This window comes from Phalacrocorax carbo, chromosome 1 (genome assembly GCF_963921805.1).
Source record: "Phalacrocorax carbo chromosome 1, bPhaCar2.1, whole genome shotgun sequence".
Lineage (NCBI taxonomy): Eukaryota > Metazoa > Chordata > Aves > Suliformes > Phalacrocoracidae > Phalacrocorax > Phalacrocorax carbo.
The window spans coordinates 63,891,896-63,918,874 of record NC_087513.1 but is presented as its reverse complement, the minus strand read 5'-3'; the positions used below and the strand labels follow the sequence as shown (position 1 = coordinate 63,918,874).

Here is a 26,979-nt window from a genome sequence, read left to right as displayed (position 1 = left end):
AGTCCGTACTCCAGGCTTACTATCCATCAGGGTCAAAAACCAGCCAGCACCAAGACCCAGCTCCACTGGAATTTAGTTTTAATGAGTTTCAGCGTTCACACTGCTGGCTGATTGCCCACAGCGACTGCACTAGTAGCCTGTGCACATCATGTGTTGGGAGAGGGGGTCATCCTTCCTCATTGCTTCCACGGGCGATGCCCTTGCTCCCTCATACCTGTCTGTATTTGGCGCCTCCTCTGGATGGGGAAGGGGCGGCACCCTCCACCACATCGTGACCTCTCCGTCAGCACCTTTGCGAACAAAAGGTTGCAGTCACAGTCCTGAGCATTGGGACTACCCCCTTCCCCTCAGGCTCACTTACTAGCAGGGAAGGTCACTCCCAGAGCCTTTTTCCGCTGAGTTCTGGCTCCTCAGCCACCCAAGGGCAACGACTGCACATGCACGGGGCTGGGGGAGAGACGCTTTTCATTCAGAGTTGTTCTGTGTACCTGCTGAGGAGGGATTGACAGCGCTGGCTTTAGACACAGCATTTGGGCAGAATGCAGTTACTGCTTCCAGCCAGAAGATAGCTCTGAATTGAAGAGCTGGGCAGGACGGGGCAGCAGCCACACCACCGCAGCCTCCACCGCCTCCGGCCGCTCCAAGGACAGATTTCTAGTGTGAAAAGTGTCTGTGGTCCTGCCTGCTGCGCTACCTCCTCCTGGTGGGAGGAAGGCCTCTGAAGGGTGGATTGAGTGTTTTTGTGCCTGTTTAAATCTGAGAGACAGTTCCCCCTGCCCAGCCATGGCTTAAAAGTTAAAAAAGAAAACCATTCACCAGAGGAGGCTCTTCTGCAGAGTTGCCAGCCTGTTCCCTTGGGTGTGAGCACAAGGAGACCAGAGAGCTTATTTTCATGCATCTGCTGCTATTATTTTGCATATAGACAGCAAAGATGTACTAGCAAAACGCAGGTGTTTTCACGCATGGCTGTTGTGATGATGAACATGGACGCCACAGCTGGTATAAGGCTGTAAGGGAGAGGGAGGCTGTCTCACAGACATTGCACCTGAAGCCTGTGCTGGACCCTCTCTGTCCTGTCCTTCCTCAGACATCGTTTTGGCATTTGTAATTGCACAGTGGGCATTCCCCTGTAGACCAGGGATGAGTTCACATGGTCACTGGCCTCCTTACCTCTGATGTGGGGAATGGCTCAGCAGCCTCGAGCCAGCAAACATCCCCATGAGACCCACACAGAGGTCTCCTTCCACTTGCTCACTGCCAGCCCGTGTTACTCCCTATCAGCCACTGAGGGTCCTGCGTAAGACTTAAAAAAAACAGAGGCAGAGCTGGTGTTTCCCACCCTTGAGTTTAGTCACTCAGGGGCTGGAAGAAATCTACAGGAGCTATCTCTGGGAGATGAGAGGTTGACTTCCACATCCACATCCAAGCTGGCTACATTAGCTAATTGTCAAAAGGTTGTGGACCAGCCCTGACTTGTTTAAAATTGAGCTAAGTCTAGATGTCCTTGCTAATGAAGATGCTGGAGGGGTTAAAGGTAGAGGGATCACCATGCAGCTCTAGCCTGGATGGGGTCAAGGACCTCTGCTCTGTTCCTGCCTTTGCCATGGGCTTACTGCAAACTTGGCACAGTCGCTTGACTCTTTGGAGCAAGAAAGTAAGTGCAGTGTTTGCTGGCTGGCTTGGGAAGGCTGATGAGGATGTCCTACAGTGTTATATACCTGCCACAGGTTGCGGTCCATGGGACCTCCTGGACAGAAACCAGGAGTGGGCAGCAAGAGAGGATGTTGCTGCTGGGCCCACCTGAAGAGACATGGTCCTGAAGATCTGGGAGCTGGCGACAGAGGCGCCACTATGATAATGGACAGCAGTGACACAAGGTGGAGGAAGGGAAAAAAATCCCCTCAATAGAAAATCTAGAAGGACTGGAGTTCTGAAAGACCAGAAACCAGATATTCTTTACATAGAAGAAGGTCCCTGGGTTGTTGCTTCCTTCTCTGAGGGTTTACGCAAGACCAAAACAGATGAGTGTTCCCCTTAGAGGGGAAGGTGAGATAAACTCTCAACAGGCAGCAGACAGAAGAATCAAGCTGTGGTTGCTGTAACCCACCAGAAAAAAAAAAAAAAAGAAAAAAAAAGGGAACAACAGCAGACAAACATGAGCATGAAGAGTGCAATACAGGTTGTCACCGAATGCTCTCCATTGACACTTCACCTCCCAAAAGGTAGTGTGCGCCCAAAGTCTAAGTCCTCTGGTCAGCAGCCAGCTTTTGAGCTCTAAGCTCAAAACACGGCCCAGTTCCTAGAAATAGCAATGTTGGGAGTGCGAGGAGGTGATGGATGAGAAAGCCATGGTGCCCTAGTCCATCTTCCATACCTTCACCTCTGGCCAGCTCCTGCTCTTGACTTGCTCCTGGCTGACACTGGAAGTGCTGATTTCTGGGGAAATGGGCGCGTAGGAACGGAGAGAGAAGCTTGCCGCAAGCAGACCCATCCGGACACAGGTGTCTGTGTCATGCTGAGCAAGCATCCCTGCGAGGATTCCCGCCATTAAGCTGTGGAGAGAAAGGCAGGCAGTTTTGAACACTGGAGAACTCCTCTGACCTTGGGAACATGGCCATTTGTTTACAAGAGAATTCATTTGGACCCAACATTTACAGGAGCAGAATATGTCACACAGGACAGGTGAGGTTATAATTAATAGTTCTTGCTTTTTTATATTTATTTTTAAATTTGGAGTAATAAATAGTGCTATTTATTCATATTTTGTTTGCTTCTCGTTTGAGAAGTTGAGGTACTTTCCCATTCCACCACATTTTCTTTTCTCCCTAGTCTTCTAGGTGAGGCAGGATAAAAGAAAGAAATCTAAGAAAGAATCTAAGATAAATAGATTTTTTTTCCCTTGCTCTCTAATTATTTTGTCACTTCTCCGCTCCTTGTTGGCACCTCGTTACCTTCCCTTCCGTCCCCAAAGGAGTGGAAAGTTTTCATATATATGTGAGTGGGGCAAGAGACACAGCTGAAAAAGAAACCCAAAGCTGAAATGAGATTGTAGATTCAGATTTCTGTAAACTTTAGCCGTGGTTTTCCATTTGAGATTTCCCAGTAAAAATTATGTGAGTGCTTGGAACAACAGCGGTCACCGACAGGTCCTCACAAGGCACCGAGGAGGCCGTCAGGAGAAGGGGATGACTTTGCCATCTGCCTGGCTTGCAGGGGAAGGCTCTGTTGAGGCATGGATACGTGCAGGGCGGTGTTTGTGATTGACTGGGAGCAACTACTGTTTAGTCACAGCTAAACACAGTAATGATGCTAGGAAAGGACAAAGGAGAAGTGAAAGAGAAGGGAGAAGATGATGACATTTGAGAGGAAGGACAGGAAAATGTGATGGCAGGGAGGATTAATGAGCAAATCTATGGGGAAGCGAAAACGATCATTGGGTTTTTTTGCGTTCTCAATAATTACCTCAACATTTTTTTTATCCGTAACAAAGGCACAGAGGATTATGATTTCTATAAACCATTCAATCTCTCAACAGCTACAGAAGTTCAGAGTAAATATTTGGGGGAGCATCCCCTAGCGATGCCGTGTGCAGGCAGGCGGTGTTATGTTGTCATGGCAGCCAGGTGCAAGGAGCAAACATCTGCTGCTCCCTGCGCACACGCACAGCTCCTTGGGCAGCGTCTCTGGAGCTGTAGGAGAGCCGCAGGGCCGAAGCGAGGTGTGAGGAGCCCTGGATCACTGTTTCTGGGTGCACAGTGTCCCCTGACCGGTGCTTCAAAAGTGCGAGGGTTCGGGGAGGACGAGCTGTGAACGTGTTACAGCCCTGCTGCGTAGCCCCTTGAAGTGCCGGTGGGCTGGGCCTGGGCAGCTTCACCAGTTTATATGCTGTGGAGATGGCAGGTACGTCAGTGTAGTGTCCTGGCATTCCCAGCCTGTTTTGGCACTCTTACTCTGTAGAACAGGGATTTCTGCAGCTCAGTAGAGTGGCCAGGTCTACCAGGAAAGAAAACCCTGGACAAACAAGAGGACTGTCAAAATTCCCGCAAGGCCCTGGGGACCCTGGGGAATGGGATTTCCAGAGCAATATTACTTCAGGAATGGGAGCAACAGCAAGGGACCCCTAGCTTTCAGACAGCTTTGGAAGGAAAAACAAACTTCAGGTACTCCCATGTAACTCCGTGGAAGTGTTTGGCAGTGGTGCACTTTACCTCACCTTTGGTCTTCCCTCAAATCAAGCTTTTTAAAAGGGAAAGGAAGCCCTAAAGATGATGTTTAGTTTACATTGGCCTCTAGGAAAAAACGTCCTGTGGTAAGGAGTAGTTGTGTACAGAGCAGATGGCGCAGAGAGGAGCTGTGTCCCTGGAGGGGCTGGCAGAGGTTGGGCACATCTGCTAGAAGTAGTGAGCAAAGCTGAGCTTTCCTTAGGGCAGGCTGACCTTAGGGCAGGCTGACCTCACGAGGTTGCCTCCAGACCCCATTCCTCTGCTGTTACACTTACTGCTCCAAACAACACTTTGGTCTTCTTTGGAGAAGACCAGCTTGCAGTGGCAGTCAGCTCATCCCAGAGGTGATCTGGGACACAAGGAGTGCATCCTGGTGCTAAGTGGGTTAACTAGCTTGGCAAGAAGTTATTGACTGATCCTAACTCAAATATTAAGGATGCTGTAAGTTTCAAAAAAATGAAACTTTTAATTCTTTTTTTCTTTCTTCCCACTCTTCATTCTGCCACTCCATAAAGAAAAGAGTAGTGTTGCTATGTTGAGTTATTTGTAGGTAAGAGTAGGAAAATAAAAGGAAACATCTGTCACATACAGCCTTTTGGTCTAGCCTGATGCAATGCAAGGATAAAATCAATTATTGTAGTGTACGAAGGAACAAGAAAAAAAAAAACCAGATGACTACATATAGTTTGACAAGTTAACAAGGAGCATAATAAAATATTACTCTGACAGAATTGATCAGTAGGGCTAGGAATAATGCCTGTCATTTCCTACTCCTATGTACAGCATTGTGTGAACAGCTAGGCGAGTTATACAGCAGACTCTTTTGAGGCATGGACTATTGCCAGAGGCAAAAGCAGAGCCTGATGAAATGCTTTTATAGGGAGATTTTAGCTACTGAGTGGCAGTCCCACTTCCATTGGAGGAGTGTGGAAGTAAAGTAGTTAGTTTCTAAGACAGCTTTGATGTAAGGTGGTTTACTTTGCTTTTAGCAGCTCAGCCCAGACTAATTCAGAACTACTGGATTGCCAGGAAAGGCTTGGGTCTTAAAGAAAAGCAAAACTAATAATGGCAAGACTGGCTTCCAAGATGCTTAGGGGGACATTTTAGCAAGCTTTGCAAGGAATCACAGTAACCACTCCTGTTCTTGTGTCTTTAGTGTCTGTTCCTCGAGGGGCAGAATGTTGTTTGCCTTTGCAGTAGAATTTCAGAGAAATCTGATTACAGCCCTTCCACATTTAGGTGGAGGAATCAAAGCAGTGAGCAATATACCTGTCGCCGGCTCCTGAGACGTTGACTATCTCCTCCCTGCTGACGTGGATGGCGGGGTAGTGGGTGGCACAGAGGCCGGCGGCAGCAGCAGTCTGTGGGGGGAGAAAAGGGAAATCAGTGGGAATTGCCCAAGCTGATACAGCCTGATGTGGCTGATGCCATCCAGACCTGCACAGATGACAAAAAAAGAAAAGGGGGAAAAAAGAAAATAGTCTTTTTTCACACTTTGAATGAGATCAGTGGTTTAAACAGAGCTTTCTGAAAATGAAGCTTGCACTCATGAATATTCACAGTAAGCACATTTAAAACTAGCTAACTATAAACACTGCTGCTAGGAGCCAGCAATATATGGACAGACAACTTGATTTTCTTTCAGAGCTCTGTATTCCACCCCTCAAACACGTACATTTGCCAGCAGTGATGCCATGTTTCCCAGGACTGCTGCCGTGCCACAAGAAATAGCAACAATCCCAGAAAGCAGCAGCTGAAAGCTCAGTTGTCGTCTTCCGTGCACTTACCAGTCTGTGAGCTCCTGGACGAAGTGAGATGCTCCCTCCCAGGCTCCTGCCACACAGGAGGACACCGTGAGCGCCAAGGGTCACCACCACACAGCACAGGTGGGCCAGCAACGGGCGGGCCAGAGCCATTGCACTCTGGACAACATCCTCCAACCTAGATGGCAGCTCTTCAGAGAGCAAGGAAGAAAAACCGTGGTATAACTTTAGAAGTTCTCAGCTGGCCTTTTTATGGGCTGGAAGCCTATTTATGAGCACCACTACTACTATTTATGAGCACTAATATTTATGAGCACCTCTGAAATGTGACTGATATAAATTTTTTTCTTCAAATAATTGGAAACATAGAATTCTCCAGCATTAGACTTCCATACTGCACCTCTATGCTATGCTGAGGAAATTACCCCTCATGGAACTAAACATGTGCCTGTAGAGATCAAAAAACTGTCACGGAGCATGACTTCCTTGCTTTAATGCCACTGGATTTCCACCTGCATGTGGTGGGGTATTTAATTTCTGCAAAGGAACTGTTGGGACAGGTGCATGTCTCACAGCAGCATGCTTCAGAGGCATGTTTGCAAATCAGAGATTGTTCCTGTTTTGCTGACGAAGTGAGGCAAATGGGATCTCAGGTTTTGGACAAGGAGCCATCCCAGCTCTACTGTGCTCTTTGACAGATCATCAGTCTGGCCTGGGCTGTACAACCCATGCAAGGATGGCTGTAAGGTGGAAGACACCAAGAGTGCTTATGAATCCCCACTGTGTTATAACCCGATCTGCTTGAAAGGGGGGCTGGAGTGGAAAATGCTTTTCTCCAGGACCTAGGTTATCTAAAAGTGTGACTGAGGCTTCTAAGTATTAAATACCTGCTGGCAGAGGGTTCCCGAGGGTCCGATTTATTGCTCTTAGCTCTTGCAGGTTGGGGGAAATGTATGTGAGCGCTTTCCAGCTGTCTGAGAGGAATGGCTTAGAGGCCTTGTTCTCATCTGTTGGCTCATAGCACACTTCAAAACAACATTGCAATTGGTTAGTTAATTAATTAATTAGTGGTTCATCTCTATGTCAGAGCAGGATGCAGTGTAGAAGGCTTAGCATGATCTGCACAACTGGGGTTATACATGTAATCTATTAGAAACTTAAATACCATTTCCCCCATGCCTGGGACAAGGTCTCCCAAGGCTTCCTTTCTGGTGCTCAGCAATGACGCCGTTGCTTCTCGCTCTGGAGTGATGCAATCAGGCTTCAGGTTTGTAACTCCTCTTAGCTGGTTTTCCAGCCTCTGCCTAGTTTTAAGAACATTGTCTCCTTCTTCAGGATATGCTTTTAAAAATGAAGGCATAACTCCAAAAGTTTAGGAAGCCTTGTGATGGGTCCCCAGCATACCAGGGGAGGGTGGCATGTATTTTATGGGAAGTGGGAGAGAAATCCTCTCAAAAGATGCTTTAGCATTTATTCTAAGAAGCAAACTATATTGTTGCTCAAACTGGCAGAAGCATACACATTTGTGCTTGCCTTAAGATTAAAGGCAAATAGATGAGCTTTCCCTGGCTTTCTAGCAGTGCCCAGGGGCTATAGCACCTACACTACAGGAAATGTGATTCATCCCCAGAATGAGAAAAACTTAGAGAAAGCAGAAATGTTTCATCCATTTGAAATAGAGTAGTGCTGTACCGAAGGGAGCACTGAATAACACAGCATGTCAGACAATAACTGGGTATGTCCAGCAAGCAGCTCTCAGGGCAACTGGAGTGTCTTGGCACACACACTGTTAGGAGTTACAGGGCCAGGTCTGGGTTGAGTTCTCCTTACCTGCTAGCTGATGCTCTCTAGCTAGTTGGCAGACATACTGAATAGTGGAAAGAGGCACATTTCCATCAATGCAAACTAGCGGGGCCTGGCACAGGTTGTCCTTGAACTGGGACACCTGGTGAAAATTCAAGACACAGAGTAGAGACACCTTGAGTCATTGCAGGGGGGAAAAATGATTGCTATTCAGACTTGGGATGTAGGATTTTCACTCGTATTGCAGCCCTTAGGTGCAGGCATAAGCCTAGATGAGTGATTCCCTAAGGAAAATGGTTTTTTCCATTTGTCTCATCTCCTCCCCTTCTTCTCCTTCCCCTGCTCCATGCCGTCAAGAGCTGGACTCAACTGGCAGGGCTCCTCCAGCAGAGAAAGGTAGTTGCTGGTCCTCACTAGGCTGCTTTAGTACCTGTAGGACAGTCAGAGACCTACAGGGAAAGGGAATGCTGCTATTTAATGTCACTGTAGGATTCCCTGTGCTATGCTTGGCTTGACTACCCCTTTGCTTGCTGTACATGTGATTTAGATGTCCTCTGGGCACAATGCCTCCTGCGACAGGTTGTACATCACCGTGTTTTACTGCTGGGTCCTGCTGAACCGCGTAGGGATGGGGACAGTGGAGCAGTAGAGTGAGGAGCTGCTGTTCCCTCCTTTGGCTCTCTGAGGCTGCTCAACCACTGCCTGAATGCTAGGCCATTGCTATCGGCACTCATGCAGCATCCCTCCCATGTCGCTGCTAATCCTGGCGGAAAGAAGAGCTGCCAGAATGCATTTTGCAGCAGAAGATTGGTTCAGAGTTTCCATTGGCCACAACTGTTTTGTAAAGCTCAGGAGAATTAATCTGTCATGTAATGGTTTTCTGTGCCAAGGCTTGGGGTGGGGTTGGAAGTGGGAGCAATGACCATATTTTTCCCTAGAAAGTCTCCACCTGATGGGGATCCCACTGGTAAGTAAATAGCACTTAACTTCCATGTCACTGTCAGTCATGAAGCACAGGCATTTGTTCTGCTGACAATAAGAACGAGTAGGGAAGGGGGGTGCGGTGACGGGGCTTTCACTGAATCAGTCCTTAATCGCTGCTTCCATTAGCCCTGATGTTTTGAAGGTTTGGATGTGCTAAGCAGCAGTGCCTGTTAATACAACTCAGCATGTAGAAACAACAGGGATGGTGGGGAGGGGATGGAACAGGAAAACTTGCTTTAACCAGTGTTCTGTGCACCTTTTTTGTCTGTTTTTCCCTAAAGGGGAAATACTATTTCTGCAGGTGGACTGGATTTAGTACTGGCTTTAAGATGCTAAAAATTATAGGTTAGCTGGGACTAGTTAATAAAGAGGATTCTGGCCTACATCTCATGGGATGATAGTAGTGGTGATACTGTATGGAGCAGAAACAGAAGCTCCATCTGGGTCAGCAGCAACAGAGGGCTCTGGTAGCTTGCCATGCTGCTATCTTGGTGGCCAATGTGAGGGGGTTAACTTTAGGATTTCCCATGTTCCCTCTGCACACCCACTCCCTCCTGGTACAGCTTCACCAGCTGCCTTCTGTTACACATCCACACTCCTCAGATAAGAAAAAGCTTACAAATCAGATGGTATGCTTACATATTGGTCTGTTATCTGGTGGTGGATGTCCATATCTCCCAAGGCAATGCGGAGCTCCCCAGCACTAGTGATCACAGCACAGTAAGTGGCTGTGCTCTTCCCCTCCAGCTGAAGGACAGCGCTCATGTCCTAAACCAGGGAGGACAGTTATAAATGGAGCACGTTTCTCTTCCCTGCCACACACAGCTCATTCTCTCTCTGAATCCACCTGATTGGTAGCAGTGGCCTAGCTTGCAGTTCTCCCTTCAACCTCCCTTCCTCCTCAAGATAAGAGACATTTCAGAAGCATCTTGGTCTGGACAATCCTGGCAGATGGCTAGTTTTTAATATTTGAAATGAAACATGCCACAGGGTAAAGAAATCATTTAGTAAATGAAAAGGACTGGTCTCTGCCATGCAGCTGAGCGGCTTGTGTCTCTCTCGTAACGGAAGAGTCATCTGCGGAGTAGCTGCAGCACTGCTTGCTCCAGCCATCCATTCATCCATTCCTATAGCTTGTGTGACACTTCGATGGCCCACCAACATGCTGGGCATGTCTTGGTGGCACACTCCAGCTAGTGGTTATGTTAGCCGCCTCACTGACTGCACAGCCTGCTTTTGAGGGTAGCCTTGGAGCCATTTTTACAGCAATGTCACAGACATAGCTATGAGGAGTCCTTCCTGTGTGAGTCTTTTGAATGATCTTAGAGAATTCAAGGCATTTCCTGGAATACACATGTGGATGAAGAAATGCATCCCTCCTGCAATGCATTGAGGATGGGAAATGGGAAGTTTTAAGGAAAGGATCCTCTCCAACACTGGTGGTAATGTTAGAGGCGAGGATTGCTTGGCAACTGGCTAGCCAGAACTAAGGCCCCATGTGATACCAGGGCCCTGAGGGCACTAATAGGCCTTAGTGGTCCTGACCAGCCTCACCTGGGGTCTCCATCCTCACCCCTGACTTGTCTTCAGCCCTGCCTCGTCACCATGGAGGTGCCTGTTGCCCCAGGCCAGGGTCGGTCTCCTGGCTTTCTCTGTCAGCTTGCTGAGGGTGGTGAGTTCCTGCTGCCCCTGGCTCCCTGACCTCGGCGGACAAGCTGCTGCTGGAGTCAGGTATTCCTCTGGTGCACAGTTAGACAGGGGTCTGTGCAGTTATGTGGGGCGGGCCTGCTCTTCTGAACTTGGGAGGTGTCTAGCCTGTGCTCTCAATTCCAGGTTTTCTCTAACTTACGCTTTACCCAAACCAGGCTGATGTGGCATTGCTTTGTCTATCCTCAGGGTCAGGCTTTGCACATGCCTGGCTGTGCTTAGGCCTTCCCAGAAGTTTTCATAGTTCCTCCTGATTTACCTCTCTCTCTTCAAGCACCACTCCCTGGAGTTTAGTTCAGACCCTACAGTTCAGACTCCAAATGGTACATACACCTACCCTGTGTTTTAGGGGTGGCTCCTTGCCTTTTAATTGTCTGTAACTAATCGAGCATTGAATTATTCCTACTCTTAACCTGATGGAAGGTGGCTCTTATATCTGCCAGGGTTGAGAAGACTTTTTCCTCTGTAATGTCATCACTTCCCTGCTTCTGAGGTGCCGTTACTGTGCAATGTACCATGTGGTGACAGTAGTGCAGGATGGATTCTGAATGTTCATCTTTTCCCACGGCTGATAAAAAGAGAGGAGTCTGTCCAAGACGGCTTAAGCAGTCTAAAAGAAAATGGAGACAAAAGATGTTAATAAATCTGTCACAGTACTGTGAACACAGTGACAGACTGTGCAGGATGAGTGTCTGTGGGAAAGCCCTCTCCTGGAAAACATAATGCCTACTAATCATGGTCTAGAAGGATGTTCAACATGAAACTCAGCCACAGCTGCTGCAAATGACTGGCTGGGGTTGAGTGGGGCAAACTACATCTGCCTGCTGCACCAGCACTCAGAATTCTCTGGATTTTTTTTTTTTAATATCTGGGAGTGGAGGGAAAAAGAAGGGGGAAGAAATTTCTGCTCTTCCCTCTCTACCATCACAGGCAGGTGGGCTTTTCTACATTGCTTCTGTGCATGGCCTTTCCTGCTGCTGGCCTTCCCACGCTGCTGTTCCCACCATGTTATCTTACTAGAACCACTGAAACTGAATGAATTAACTGGAAACCCTTCCTGCTCTCCCTTCTGCCTCAGTGGGTGGCATTTTTGTCCCCTCAAGCTTCCCCATTTATGATCTGAAGTGGTAGTATGTTCATGTTAGGAAGATTTGGGAAAGCTGGAATAATCCCCAAATCTTTTTGTAATCTGTCCCGGCTAATTTCAGTACCTGAACACTGGTCTGCTGCTGCTTGTGGTGGAGCACCAGGTACAGTGTGATCCCTTCCTATTGCCAACAACTGTAGCCCTTCCTCTTCTACAGTAATTCCTGCACCTCCGTTCCTCTTGTCTGCGGTGCATGGATGATCAACTTTGAATAAGCCTATTCCTTTCAAATTCTTGCTGAAGACATACTTCTATTGTGACTATAACCTAGCATTAATTCAATGCTGAGGGCCAGGCTGTTCAGCAGTCATTGGAGGTCACTGATGCTTATTTAACTTTGATTTGGGTCACTGTGCTATATGCTAGTTAACTTCATATTTGTGGACCTCTTTTCTCCTGACCCCAACTCCTCCCCTCTTATTTGTTGGAACGGCCCCTGCCTTTTCCAGGCAGTCTGCCCAGTAGTATATTGCCTAACATGTCCCAGATCTTAACAGCATTCAAGAGCTCCTGCTGTTGAAGGAATACCAAAGGATATATCACAGCTGGTGTGCACCCACAGGCAAACCCAAGCGCAAGGCACCTGCCAAGTTTCTTCCAACGCCACCAAAGGTTTGTCTCACTCTTCCAGAGTTTGTTTGCCCACCATCCTGGAAGAATAAATGGTTAATTGGTAAAACCAGAAGAGCTGCTTGGCATAGATGCCATGTCTCCATTGACATGTGAAGTTAATGCTGCTGAAGCATGGGTCAGCAATTAGAGGGGGCAGAAGCCATCTAGCTACCAGATTAAGAGTGATGCAAGCTTCCACAGCCCATCTACACACATTCAGCATTGACGACAGAGGCCCACTTCCTAGGAGAGCAGATCAGTTTGGTCTCCCCATGCATTGCCATCTTGGTCTTATCTGCGAAGACCTCTTAGAACAACGCTATCAAGTGTTTCAGCTGATACCAGCAGCCCTCTGAATTGACCTGCCTGCATCAGTGCTGGGACTCCAGAGCTGCTGACTCAGACCTGATGGGCTCTGCAATGCCTTCCAGGCTTTATATTTATTTATTTATTTCTCTTTGAAGGTAAAATTATATTTGTTACCTTTGCCCATGTTGCCTCTGTACTTCATTTGTGGAAGGATCTGTTTCAGTGTCTGAATACTTTTTCTCTTACCCTTCTCTTCCCAAACATTTCCCTCATCAAAAATATCCTTCTTTTCCACCTGTGTGGTTATAAACTTCTCTCTTCTCTTGCCTCTGCCTTCCTCTCCCCTGTTCATTTGTCAGTCTGTCACAAACAGCCAAATTGTCAGAATACAGGCAGTCCCTCACCCATCTTCTCCTAATTCTCCTGCCAGAAGAATTATATCAGTAAATGCTCAAATCTCTTTGGGCTTCATCTGGCTATCAAATGGTTTTAAAGCCTTCGTTTCATAAAATCCTGAAACATATTTTCCATTCCTGAAGACAGCTTACCACTGGCAGTCATAATGATCTTCACAGTTCTGGATAATTCGGAGCTTTCAAGAGTGTATTGAGCGTTTGGGTGGCAACCACTGAAGCATGGGCATGCCCATACGCAGCAGCTCCTGGCTGAGACTCTCTCTGCCCATGTTAGCCCAGGTGCACCAGAATACCCCTGCACATATACATTTTTCTTGCTTGTAAACACCGCTATTGATCCTAAACAAGTAAATGTATTGCTATCTCACAGTAAGAAATATTCTGCCTCTACCCTGTCACTGTTCTCGGGCACTCTCAAAACTCATACAGAAGTTCCCCAAGGACCCTTCTTCTTCCCCCAACTGAAGCTGTACATCTGCCCTTTGCACGCAATGCTTTCTTCCATGTTTGGCCCTGTGACTGTAAGAGGCTGCTCTCCCATCTAAACATACTATTTTATTACTCTTTTTCTGACCTCCAGGTTGTTTTTGTTTGCCCTGACTCTCCCCAGTTCTGTAATCTGTAAGACTTGGTGCTAATTCTTGATGCCTTTGCTTTTCTGTCTGGCAGTTCTCCAAGCCCTGAACTGCTCAGACCACCTGAGCAGAACTGCCTGTACATAAGCAACCTATGGCCTCCATCCATCTTTCTGCTACTTGTCACTCCTTATTAATTCAAATACCCCTCCACTGCATTTGCTCATGCTCCCTGGGAATTGTCATTGGTACTGCCAGGAATGAGGATATTTCCACCTGTAACTGTCTCCTGTTGAGTGTTGCAGATTTTGAACACATTGAGCTTGGCTATTTGAATACTGAAGCTCACGACCCATAATAGAGTCGGGGGGGGTGGGGTGGGGGGGGGTGGGGCGGGGGGGAAACCACAACAAAACCAAAACAAACCACCCCACCTCCCCCAAAAAAACCCAAAACAAAAAGCCAAACCAACAAACCCCAAACCCTACCCCAACATAAAAAGCAAGGATGCTTGTTTAGGCAAGTCAAACAACATAGCTTTGAACACTGGGGTCTATTTCAATATTAAAAGAGGGTACTAACTGCCGTCAGTAATGAGTGCAAACTCTATTTTACACAGTTCCACTACCTGTTTTTTCAAAATTGATGCTAGCAGGAATGTTGAAAATACTCATGAGCTCCTTTTGTTGTCTGGCATGCTGATCTTCTCTTTTAGTGCCCCCCCCCCCCATCCCAAGGCAGAGTTGCATGGTTTTTATGCCAAGCCTTGTGCTAACAGCAGATGTACCAGTCTCCTGCTCAGGGATCCAGCTGTGGGTGACCTCTGCCCTTGTACAATGCCACAAGGCCTGAAAGAAATGAAGATGCTAAATCTCTCTTTAAAGTAGCAGGTGGGTGCAGTGAGAGAGAAACTAGCAGCCTGCTTTTGAAGAAAAAGAAATGCCTGGCTCCCATCACACCTTGCTAGCTCAATAGGTAATTCCAAGCTAGAGCAGCGCTTAGCTATCTCTTCTATGTTGTGTTCAGGTGAGGCTGGCTGAGATGAAAGAACTTAGATGAAAATGGGCTTGCTGAGGTGATTCAAAATAAGATTGGGCTGATGCTTTCCGGTAATGTTTCAGAGAACTGAGAGACTTGGAGACCTTCTTCCATGTCCTAAGAGGTTTGAATTCCTAATATAAAAATGAGACTCTGGTCAATTTCTGGGTATCCTGAGAGAGTTACAACCATAATGCTTCTTCCAGCACCTTTCTCTGAGCAAGACTGCTCATCTTCCTCTGCAGGTTAGGTAGTTACTTTTAAAGCACTTTGCTTCTGGATAGCCTGGAAAGCCACGTGGGAATTACAACCAGGGCAGAATACAGCTGCTTTCTTGCTAACTGGAACAACATGAGGTGTGAGTAGTACCCCAGTGCTCTGCAACAAGTCCAACGCATAAGCGTGGGACCTGCTGGATGCTGAGCCTTTTGAAAAAAATCTAACTTTAAAAGCCAAAACAAAGCAATGCTGCTGGGGGTGCCTTTTCCTCTGTGCCTAACCACAGCAGCTGTCAGCAGAAATGTTTTGGCTGTCAGTTCCCGAATCCTCCTGCAGCTTGGTGTTTGGGTAGCTGCTGTGATGGACCATCAGCTCTAGGGTTCACTGCTGTACAGAAGGGGGCAGCTAATGCCTGACTTTTTCATGCAACTTAAATCTCCTTTTTCCTTTTCCCCTGTCAGCTATTCCTAGTGGGGTATATAGCTGCCCTTGGCCCCTCATGATGCCATAGGTGGTCCAGAGATCTGCCCTCATGACATGCCATGGGGTGGCCACCACCCTTGCCACAGCTTAGCTCTTTGTCCTGATAGCTCAGTGTGGGGTATGTATGTTATCAGTTAGATCACAGCTGAAGCAGTTGAACATTTGGTTTTGCAAGCCTTCATAGCTGATGGCACAGTGTGGATCACCCTTGACCATTATAACACTGTTTAGCCTCTTCCTCTGTATCATTGAACAGCCAACTTCAAGGACAGCTTCCCCAGTACTTCTTTCCCTATCTGACTGAGAGGTCTTCGCAGATTGCCCCATCTGATGGTAGGAGTTTCCTGCCTCAGCAATCAGCATAGAGTAATTTGAGACACCAAACAATTTTTGAGCAAGCTTTTCCACCTCAATCTGTAGTACTTCATATAGTTCAAGAAAAATTGTATATGCCATGCAAATGGTTGTCATTTGCATGGGGAAATCCCAGATCTGTTCCACCTTAGCTTCTTGGTCAAACCAAATTGAGAGGGAGAGGGCCTGGTGACATTTAAAATGTTCTGGGGTTTTTTAAGCAATCTTTTTTGTGTGCGTGACTCAAATTCTTTACAACTGAGGAAGTTAGCTCTCTTGTTTAGCTGTAACCGTGCTAGTACTGCTTTTCTCAAGGGTTTCCTACCACTGTGGGTACTCAGCACAGACACTCTTGCTCCTATTCATGCTGCTTTCCATAGCTAAGACAGCCCCAGGCAGCCAGAGCTGGCTCTTACCTGGGGATTTCCTCCCTATAGGGCCTGTCCTTGAATTAGAGGTTGTCATAGCACAGTGAGGGTCTTTACCTATTGCTTCTAGCTCTTTGCATATGTGTTTTGAGAGTGCCCTGGGCAGCTTTTCTGCTAAAAGAGCTCTTGGGGCTTATGGCATCAGAAAATAGCCTCAGGGCACCTTAACATAGACTGTACAGGCCAGAGTCACATGTGGACGTTGTAAGGATGATACATTGCTCTGTCCCTGTATTGAGTGATAGGGTTAGTGACTTCCAGCACAGGAACAGAGTAGGTCAGTATGTATCACCCCATTGCCCACCTAGTCAACACAAAAATGGGCAGCAGTACACCCCCCACATTTGTGCATGTGGATATCATGCGTGGATACCACCTTCCCCCCCCCCCCCCCCTTTGGCTTGGCACTCATGTAAAAGTAGCTGGAAATGGTAGGGGTGCTAAGAAAGCTGCTATAGATACAGTACCAGGATGACAGGGTTCTGTGCCTTGGCTATAAAGTCAACGTTGATACCTCCAATCACCACCTTTAAGAGGGAAGAAAGAGGTAAAAAGTGTTTGGAAGGACTTGAGGAAAAAGTTTCTGTGTTGTCTTTGCTTTTCTTAGTCACTTTTCCCACACTCTTGAAAGTTATCTAATTTACAGTGTGAAGGCCTGTGCTTATTTTGGATGGCCAGACACAGGTCTGTACAATCCTGATCAGAAATAACAGAAATCTCTTCTATATGTTGCTTTCTGAATTATGCCTGCTCATAGCCAGCCCTAGCATAGCAGGTGGGATGTTATTGTGTACATATATGGGTACTGGTGGTTCCTCTGTGTGGTGACAGAGTGATATAGAAGTTGCATGGGTCTGGTCACGTCAGTGCCCTTGAAGCCATCTCTCTTGGGACGATTTTTGACATGCCAAACCTCAGAAACATTCAAGCACTGCTGTGTAAAAAAGCAAAGAAAATGGGAAGAAGTGGGCAGAAAAATGCAGTCATTTCTTGCAAGATCCCAGGACAAATTGCCGTACCCAGTGGCACTTTATGGATCACTGTCTTACTGTCCTACAAAGCCAGAAAAAGCAATAAAGCTCCACAAACAGGAAGTTTCCAGATTCTTTGGGGACATACAGCTGTTTTTTCTCATTCCATCAAATGCTGGGTTATTGCCTCTAGAGTCACTGCCCTCTCTTATGTTGACAAATCCTATTGCAAATGGGTTTTAGAAAACTTTGCTGCTCTCTACAGATTACCTAAAATAGATTTCCTGTAAATTATATGGCACACAATAAATACAAGATAGTGACTAGAGTATTAGGGTTATAAAGGATCTTGTTTGGGATATGCTGTACCTCATGTAATTTTGGCAAACATTAGCAGGAGGCCAACAAAAAGAGATATTTATAAAATGTGTATGGCTCAGCAGCTCAAAATATCATCCTCCACCCTCTTCCATGTCTACTCCTGTAGTCACGAGTTCCCTGGTGCTGAGAGGAATATAGCTGAAGTTGCACATAAGGGCACAATAAAAGGTGAAAAGGTGATTAAAGTTTTAATGGATTTGATGGTCTAGGACTTAATGGGATTAGGCCACTGTCAGTGTTTATTCCCTGCAAATGTGGATAGGGGGAGGAGGAGACAACATTTATCTGAGAAGAATAAAAAATACTAAAGAGAGAATGTCTGCCAGCGTGAAGCAGAAAGATCTGTCTCTGGCTGAGTCACCTTCTACATTTGGGAACAGATACAAATTTATCCTGTGCTGTCAGCAGAGAGGCATTATATGGAGGGCAGCAGGGGACTCACTGGCTGAGGTGGGTTTGCGTCCTCTCGCCAAGGCAGACTGCCCTTCCTTCTGGCTTTCTGTAGTTTGCTCAGGGCCACTGCAATACAGCTGCCCACTCTGGCATTGTTCTGGATCAGAGCAAGGTCTGTTTGGCATTTCTTTGAGGAAAAGAAAAAATACCGGCAAGATTGACCTGTCAGAAGCCTTTGTAGGGACTGCTTAGAGGGAGAGAGCAGAAAATACATGCTGTGAGACTTGATAGATTTGATCCCCCTATGCCATAATCCTTTAGGGGCACATATGCTGGGTTACAATACTGCATGAACACCCAGACTTTTTAGATTTTTTCATCTTCCTTCCCCTGTGTTCATGAAGAGGAAGCCTGTCATTTCACAGATAGGGAATAGAAGCAAAGGCTTCACAGAGAAAAAAGGTGAAGTGCTTAAACTGGAGCTGAGAGTAAAAAACGTCTGAGGATCTTGGCCAGATTTTCCAGAACTAGATGCCTAAAGAGATTTTTGCCAAGTCTTTACAAGCCTATTTTTTATTAGTTTCACTGGGAGCAGAGTATCAGAAACTTTGAAAGCCCCACTTTCAGGCTGCATACAGCTCCAATATCTAAAAATGCCTTTACCAATCTACCCTGACTGACCAGCTATGAGGTCTTCTAGAAGGGCTAGCAGAAGAGCTGGGACATGAGCCTGGCTGTCCCAGATTCTTTGTCATCCAGTAGGTCTGACTTTCTCTTGCCTGTGCAAGAGGATTCCTCCTCACCCAGGGGTACTTTCCTTCCAAATTTCTCTTACTCTCTACCTGCATGAAGAGTTGGATGAGGCGTGTGATGTACAACACAGTGCTCTGGGAAGCCCAGGTACCTTCCAGTGTGCAACCCCACCATGGACCACCTGCTGTCTGTGCTGGCCTCCAATTTTTAGTACAAAAGTGGGTGATGACTATAAGGGTGTTCCTGAAAAAGCAGGATGCAGTCGCTAAGCTCTCACCTGTTTGCAGATACTAATGTATTTGCTCATTGCTAGACTGTCAATAAAGTGACACTGTTTGCCAGCAAGCATTATCAGAAACTATACGAAGTACACTGTACTACTTTCCCCCCCACCCCCCCACCCCCATTCTGTAAAAGGATACTGGAGTCCAATGATTTTCCACCAGTTAATTCATTGATCTTCTGTAACATAAAAGGGGTCAGTTCTTTGCCTGTGATCCCTTTGGACCTGCAAATGTAAAGAAAATGCCTGCAGATGGCAAGGACTGAGCTCAAACACCATCAGAAGAGAAGCACTGTTTCTAGCAGATACTTTATCTCCATAACCACATACCATAAAACGTCCTGTAAACAACCTTCAGGTGAGATAAAGCTATGGTTGAAAGCATATTGTGGGCTCACCCGTGCCCAAGGTTAAGCTGTGCTATAGCCCCTGCAGCAGCGTCCCTGAAGTCGTTTGCTTCCCCATGACCACTGGATGAGCAAAGGATAGGGCTTAGGTTGCTTCTCACCTGGCTTCACTGAGAGCTTGCTGGATGGCCCCTTCGATGACCTGGCCTGGGGCAGCTCGCTCCTGGGGACAGGGCACTGCTATTAGCACCCCGCTGCTCAGGCCTAGCTCCAGAGCACTGGCTGGGAGAGGACAGGCAGATCGTTAGCAGTTCTCCTTGGATAAAACAAGGGGAAGGAAGAGGACAGATGACAGTGGGCATGTGGGGTAAAGGAACCTACAAAGCTGGAGCTCCTGTTCTTAGCTGACCCAAGGACTGGGTCTTTTCCAGCCAGCAATCAATTTACATCTGCCTATTTTTGAACCTGTCTACAACAAAAGGGGCAAAGATATTATTTTAAAAGAAAACTGATTCTACTTCTGAAGGCTCAGAAGCTGTTTTTGCAAACACAGAAACATACATGTTCCCTTCACTTCACCAGTGTGAACAAAATGTGTACGAGCATGCCAAGGTGGCTGCAGCTAGCTAAAAAACTTGCTCTAAAGACTGAAGTTCCCTCCTACTTTATTTTCAAAGCACTGAAGCAGGAATGGGGAGGTGGGATGGCTTGTTTTTTGGGACACACTCTTCCCCAAAGTTAAAAAAGAAAGTGCCTCATCCAAGGTGATTTTTGTGTCTCCGTTTTCCGGGGTCCTACATGGTCCTTTCCCTTCTGAAACACACCAATGAGTTCAGCTGCCTCCTCTTCATCCCGGACGTGATATGGTGCCTGGAAGCCACTCTGGCGTGAGAAGAAGGCTGGGAACTCCCTTGACTCTCCAAAGGCAGCCACACAGACTCCCTGAGTCTCCTGCAGCAGTGGAGGTGAGACAAGCAGGTAATCAGTGGAGGAAAGGGGACCCACCAAAAGAATAGAACTTTTTTTTCTACTCAACTAGAAACTGCCTTTCTTTAGCACAGGGTTTGGTTATTTTTATACATCCCATTCTATTCTGTTCTATCACCAATATTTATCAAAGCAAAGACCAGAGGGGGTAACTGGTTAGACAGAATATGGCTTCCTGAGATACAGGAGACCTTTGCTTGTGCTCGGAGCTGACCAAAAGCCATGCAGCTGTCATTAGGGCAATACTGAGTCCAAGGTAACAACCTGTGATCTGAAGATATGTCATGAGCTGATAGGAATATAAATGAGTTCTGTTTGCGATTGAGAAGTATTGACATTAGCTGTCACCTGAAGTGCTGGCCCTGGTGGTTTCCAACATACTAAACCTTAAAAAGTGACTCTACTGAAAATCATCTTGATTCCCATTTTAATTCTGGTTTTATTTTAGTGTTTGACGGATCTAGCTTGCCTGATCCATCAGTTCTGGAGCATTGTCCCAGAAAAGCAAGGCTAAGGCCAGAGAAAGAGGGCATGGCTAGCACTGCCTTTGGCCTCACTTGGAAGAGCTGCTGGAACAGCCCCTTGGCCATGGATAGAGTTATGTCAGGGAGCAGTCTGGTGCTTGTATAGCCCCAGGACTAGAGAACTGTAAATATGGCTTCATATCCTTTCAGTAGTCATTTCTAAAAATCTTAGGCTTAATACCGACCCCAACACCACTGGCATTCTGTACACAAAGTACATTATCTGCTTTCAGGCTCAGCAGCCCATGCTACCTACCAGATATTCCAGTGTCCTGCCGATATCAAGGATAGACTTGACTCCTGCAGATACAACAGCAACCGGAGTTCGTCCTAGCTCTGTCAAGTCAGCACTCACATCCAGAGCTGTCAAGGGACAAGGAACCATTGTGTCAGTGATTGTGTTGCACTCCATGCTGATATGATCTGTCCTCCTAAAAACCATAGCTGCCTGGGATGCCACTCTCTGCTTTTGTAACCCCTTAGATCCACAAATAAACATTACAGGTTTAGATCATGCCTTTAGGTGTTGAGATGGAAACAGATACTGTCAAAAAGAAGTCACATGGCTTAGGGCAGAGGTGCAGCCTTGCCCTGTATCTCTCAGCTCTTTGATCACATCGATAAACAGCATACAAAAATTTTGTAGAAAAGAAAGAAGAAGGTGTTATACAACAAGGATGAAGTTCAAGGAGATGGAATATGATTTAAGTAGATTTTTATTTTGGTATTGACATCACTGGCAAAAAAAAGTGTCACAGGAGCTTTGCTGACCTCAGGAAACTCCCTGGTCTGGAATTTACATCACATCTGAAAGGGATGGCATCCAGCAGGGCAGTGCACTTCCGCTGTGCTAGGAATACATACGGCTAAGACAAGAGAATGTACTAAAGGGTCACAAACTATACTGCCAAGACTGGGCCATTTTTCAGAGAGGAGCACGCACCTCTAACACAAACGAAGGCCCAAGTCTCTTTTGTGGTGAGACTCTCCTCCTCCTCAGCTGAGAGGCAGTAGATAACAACACTGTGCTCAACAGAGAATATCAGGTTATCCAGCCATTACAAAGTGGGAGAGGTACAGCCAGATCCTGTTGCACCAGCAAACAATATCCATATAACCCCGTGTAAGCAAAAGATAAACTCCCACCCTCGTAACAACTGGCCAGTGCTCAAGAAGAATATTTTGAAGCTTCTGGAAAGAAGACACTGGGAGAAAACAACCATAGTATGGTCAAGAAGAATGATAACTTCACTCTTCTGAACAGTTACCGCAGGACAGATTGGGAAAAAGATGGACTTAAATAAAACAGTAGCAACACAGAGAAAGGTAAAATGTATTGATTTTCTTACTGTTCTCTCCTCCCCGATGGACGCCTCCTATGCCACCTGTTACAAACACGGGGATTCCTGCTTTGTGTGCGGCAATCATTGTCCCAGACACGGTAGTGCCACCGGACAAGCCCTGTCAGGGAACAACCAGTCACAGTCAGCACCCAGGGTGTCAGGGAGAACACCACATGTGGGCAGCTACGGTTGTGGTCTGACATGCAGCAATGTCACAACAGCCTGCTGTCACCAGCTGACAAGGGAAATGCTGTTATAAATATTCTATTAAGCAAAAATGCAGAGGAATCATCACCCCTGCTATGTAAACCATTCTCGCCCTGATCATAGCAAAGGCCTTTGCTCTCCAGGGCTTTCCAACCAGAAGGCTTCACAGGTAGCTAGCATCACCTTAAGCTTGGGATGACTTGCATGTCACATAGTTTACCTGTAATGTGATGATGCCTTATCATGCCAATAAGAATTAATAACAAGCCAAGTGCTCATGGTTTGCCAGCCAATCCAGAATGACTTTTCTGAAGCCCTATTTCATGGCTGCTATTCCCTTACTCTGTTGTATTTTGACTTCAGGTAGGACCATGTTTGAGCTTACCAATGAGATACCACTTTACCTGATATTTTCAAGAGGTTTAAAAGCCACCAGGCTTGAAGCTGGAGAGCACTATGCAATTGCTGTATAGAAAACACCACGGCAGAAAGTCTGCATGCCATACCTGGCTGAGGACAAAAGGAAGATCTCTCCGAGACACTTTAACTACATTTTTACTGCTTGCCAAGAACTCAAGTTCCTCATCTGTGAGTCCCACATGGATTTGACCCTTTAAAATACCTACAGTGGCTGGCACTGCTCCATTTGTTGTTACAGTTTCTTCCACCTTTCTGGCCATGCTAGAATAAGTTAAACAAGAAAACAATCACAAAATTAGTGAGGCAAACAATAAGACAAGAAAACTACTGTGTTTGATGGCCATCATTCCTAGTTTCCAGTCTTATACAGTTCTTGTGATTTCAGCTAAGTCCCATTCCTCTTCTGCATCTTCCTAATGGCAAGAAGTCTTTGCAGTAGAATTTGCAGAAGTGCTGCCTTTTTCAGGACAGCAATGTCCAAGCTCTGTGCTTCATTTTTGCGAAAAATCACTTGGTTTATAAGCAAATCTAGTTGGACAACAGACTACTGAACACAGGGATCTTCTCAAAATAGGACCTGTTATTTCTCTGAGATCATAGACCTTCACAGAAACCCCAGGTAATTCAAACCCTGCTCAGATGACCGGGATATATTTTTCACAATTCAGGCAGTTAGATGAAAAGTGACAACAGTGCCAAAAAGCTGTGGCCTGAGGATGCCCTAGGCTGTACCCTAGGTCTTTCTAAGCTTCGCAGGTTTTATATTTGATCATTCATACACTATTCTTTTTAAGAGCAGCTGCTTCTCCCTTTCTGAGCTATCTATACATACGCTAGGCAATCTTTAACTACTGAAACTACCTCCTCTCCACAGCCGAGTTTTTAGAGCTTCCTTCTAAGACAGAATGTCAGGCAGAATAATGGCCAGGTAAAAAGCAAGATGGAAAATCAATACCAAAACCTTCCTGTACTTTCTGGAAGCAAGGACGGAGCGGAGAGTGCAGTGACTTCTGGCAGAGTAATTCAGTGAAACTCAAGCCTACTGAATATCAATAAATAAAGGGCAGAGGTGGGGGTGTTTCTAGGCAGGGTGCAGAAGGCAGGGCGAGGGACCAGCAGCTCTCACAGTAGCTGCTCTGAGGGATGCTAAGGAACAGATTTCACTATTGTGCTCCAATCCTTTTTGCATTACAAAAGATATAGCAAAAGAAACTGCAGCGTGTTTTCAATGTCTGTACAAACTATGCAGCCAAAAAGGCTGGTAGCTCTCTCTTTGAGAAAGTGATGACATTATCTGCTGCCACATTTTAAAGGAAGCCACAAATTTAAAGTGTTGGATAAGGAGATAAATAGGTACCCCATATGTGTCCTTAAAAGTCCAAATACAATTGTTTTGCACTGGGTCTCATATTCTGCATGCCTAGCAACCTGACATTTCCATTTGCTCTTACAAGGGTTTTGGCTTGACCAAGAATACTGATACCGACCACCAGTTACATGCCTCGTTCTTACAACTTTGTTAAACGAGGAACATCAAAATCCACCACCTCAGATTCTGAGGATAGGCCATGCCATGTGTAATGATGGTGCTTTCCAAGGCTACAACTGGTCTCCCCTCCATCAGGGCTTCTTGTACAGAAGGCTGAATCTTGACATAAGCACCTGATGATACAACACAGAAAAGTGAATTATTTGCATGGGTAGTTGCAGTAACTACTGAGCTGTTTCATAAAAGGCAAAGTGTCATCATCACAATAAACTTATCCCCCTCTTCAGCTGTTCTTTGTGGTGAATTCACAAGTAACTTCATGAAGACTAAAGCTGTGGTTTAGGTAAGTGAAATATTTGCAAAATACCTCTACTGTTAATGTGAATAATAATCGTCATCGCCATCACTGCGTCTTCTGCTGCCGCCATTTTTGCAGCTGTGTTGTCATTGACTCCAGTAACATGACTTTAAATTAACATTACTGTGACTGAACTGAGCCCTGCAACCATGCCCAAAGAATGTTTTAAAAGAGTGGAAAAAACAAGGAGACCATAGTAACTCAGTATGTTATAAGACTGTAGTGCATCGAGACTACTGTTGCCCTTTGCTTTGCTCCCAGAACACTGCCAGCAAGGCCCCTGCTGCACTTAGATGAGGACAATGTTTTCCACCCAGGAACTGTTTCAGAATACACTACTCACCATGCAGAAATCTTCTCACCTGGGTGGTCCCACATGCCACAGCAGACACATGTGTTCCCAGGCTATAGGTTATCTTCCCAATCATCTTGTGCATTTGGATGGTCCTGAGTCAACAAGTCAGGTAGAAATGAAAGAAGTAATTTAGCAGTGGTGTGACCTGTGTGATGCTAAACATATCATCTCTTGTCTTGATCTTGGAAGGTAAACAACCCTTGCCCAGGAGATTGCCTGGAGACTCCTGGTGTTTCAAGCATGAGCCACGGTGTCAAAGCAAAATGTTAGGCTGCAGAAATGGAGTTGGAAGACTTCATCCGTCCCACTGTCAATGCTGGGCTGAAACTGTGGTGGAGCAGAGGAAAGGATGAGGAGTAATGAACTAGAGAGAGTTTAGAAATAGACAACCTTTTAATTTCCAAAGCTACTTGCTCAGGACAAATTGCAGGCCCAGCCCACTGCCACCTCCAACCTGAAAGATCATGAGGAGAAATCTACAAGATGGACGCGGGCAGAGGAATGCTATAAAGAGATGAACATGGTTTTTGCCGGTGTCTAGAAGGAAAAAAGCAGTTCAGTAAAATAAAGGAGCTGAGAACTGGTGAACCAGGCTTTAACTACAGGCAGAGAGCAGCTTACCCTGGAGCTTGGAGTGCTTTATGTAGGCTCACGTTACATCATCCTTCCTAGTGCAACGCCTTGGAAGCAGAGTGGCGATTCAGCCCTGGCAACAAACTCCAGACTCCTCTGGTCTCTTAGCAACTCCTATTCACTTTAATTAAACTCATTTCCAAACAGCAAAAGAGAGGGAGAGAGTTGTAAAGGTTAAGAGACTGGTCCGATCTGGGCCTGGGGCAGTTTCACTCAATGCCTGGCTGCTTCGAATACTTTCCCTGGGCATTTGGCCATATCCCTTCAGCCTTTCTGTTCCTCACCCCTTTAACAGGAGGAGAGGATTCCTTTCTTCAGTCCTTTGCACCTATTGTTAACTTAGATGGTAAATGAATTAGAATACAGTACTGTGTTCGTGTTATATTTAGCAGAACATGGCTCTGATCTCAGTACAGTGTGTGACACGACAGCTATACAGAACCATCTAACACCCAGGAACAGGGCTGGTTTTTTCCCCCAAATCTAAAGACTTAAGCTATACAGGACAGCTTGGTCTGTTTAACGCAGGAAAACAGGGACCTGTTCTGCTAGACAGCTCAGGCCATCAAGACAGACATTGTCATAAGAAACCACACACACCTGACCAAAACTGTAAGACTTTTTTCCACTTTACAAATCCTAAAGACAAAATTCTTAATGAAGTTTATGGAATCTTATCATGACACAAAAGTGGCAAAAGCTCTAACTTCATGCTTACAACCTCTGCTTGTGCAGTGCTAAGCTCAGCAGCCAGCAGCCTGAGCGGTTCATGCAAATGTCCTGGTATCACGCTCTGTGTGTACACACCCCTCACTCTCCGGGGCAAAGTCAGCTTTGGAATAAATTCTTTAAGCCAACAAGGTTGCGCCAAGGATTGGCTGAGCTGCTCAAGTTGTGCTCTGAATTTTAACAACCCCCGAACTCTGAAGCACAACAGTCAGGAGTGCCCAAGCTGTGCTGGTTGGTGGATAAAAACCAGCTGGTCACCACCTGAAACCCAGTACGAATTAGCTGATGTTCGCTGGAAATGCAGCCAACACTCAGCCTGAGCTGGCTGAAAGATTTTTCAAGCTTGGCAAGTTTTGCAGCGAGACCCATCCGACCTTTCGCCTTGTAATGAAAGTTTGTGGGTTCCTAGTGCAAGTTTCAGGTTTCCCCCCTCCTCCAAACAGTCTCTGCTTGCCTCCCCTTGTGATCAATCCAGTGCATCCAACCTCACGGAGGAATGGCGTGGCATGTCTCTTACCTCTGGGTGCCTGTCTCTCCGTCTCTCGTAAGGAGGCTGGGTGGGTACCGGAGCGGTGCCTGTGCAGCCCTGGGAGACGGTGGGAAGAGGGGGCCGGCAGCAGCATGGGGGTGCGCAGGCCGGCACTCCTGGCTGTGAGAGACCATTTATTATTAACCACAGGCGCAGCTGAGCTCTGCAACTACTTGCTGCCTGGGGTGCGGGGGGCCATTTCATGACTGGGCGAGG

General features: G+C 46.4%; 1 protein-coding gene across 22 annotated transcripts; it reads right to left on the bottom strand.

Annotated features, from left to right (window-relative positions):
* Nucleotides 1-66: 66 nt before the first annotated feature.
* LOC104043324 (uncharacterized) lies at nt 67-26,979 on the bottom strand. 22 transcript variants are annotated; one of them, XM_064456996.1, is made up of 21 exons: nt 26,752-26,973; nt 24,861-24,964; nt 24,218-24,332; nt 22,757-22,931; nt 22,050-22,161; nt 21,644-21,700; nt 20,957-21,063; nt 20,014-20,140; nt 19,351-19,471; nt 18,982-19,067; nt 17,856-17,980; nt 16,529-16,588; nt 12,211-12,277; nt 10,894-11,090; nt 9,413-9,541; nt 7,817-7,931; nt 6,874-7,011; nt 6,011-6,177; nt 5,493-5,584; nt 2,375-2,552; nt 67-290 (listed from the first exon to the last, which is right to left on the bottom strand). In XM_064456996.1, exons 1-21 carry the CDS (start codon nt 26,895-26,897, stop codon nt 177-179), a joined length of 2,532 nt encoding a protein of 843 aa, XP_064313066.1. In that variant the 5' UTR covers nt 26,898-26,973; the 3' UTR covers nt 67-176. The 22 variants fall into 22 exon arrangements, with proteins under 22 accessions (XP_064313066.1, XP_064313055.1, XP_064313097.1 ...); XM_064456985.1 differs by having other exon boundaries at nt 186-2,299; nt 22,877-22,931; nt 26,752-26,979; XM_064456952.1 differs by having other exon boundaries at nt 188-2,299.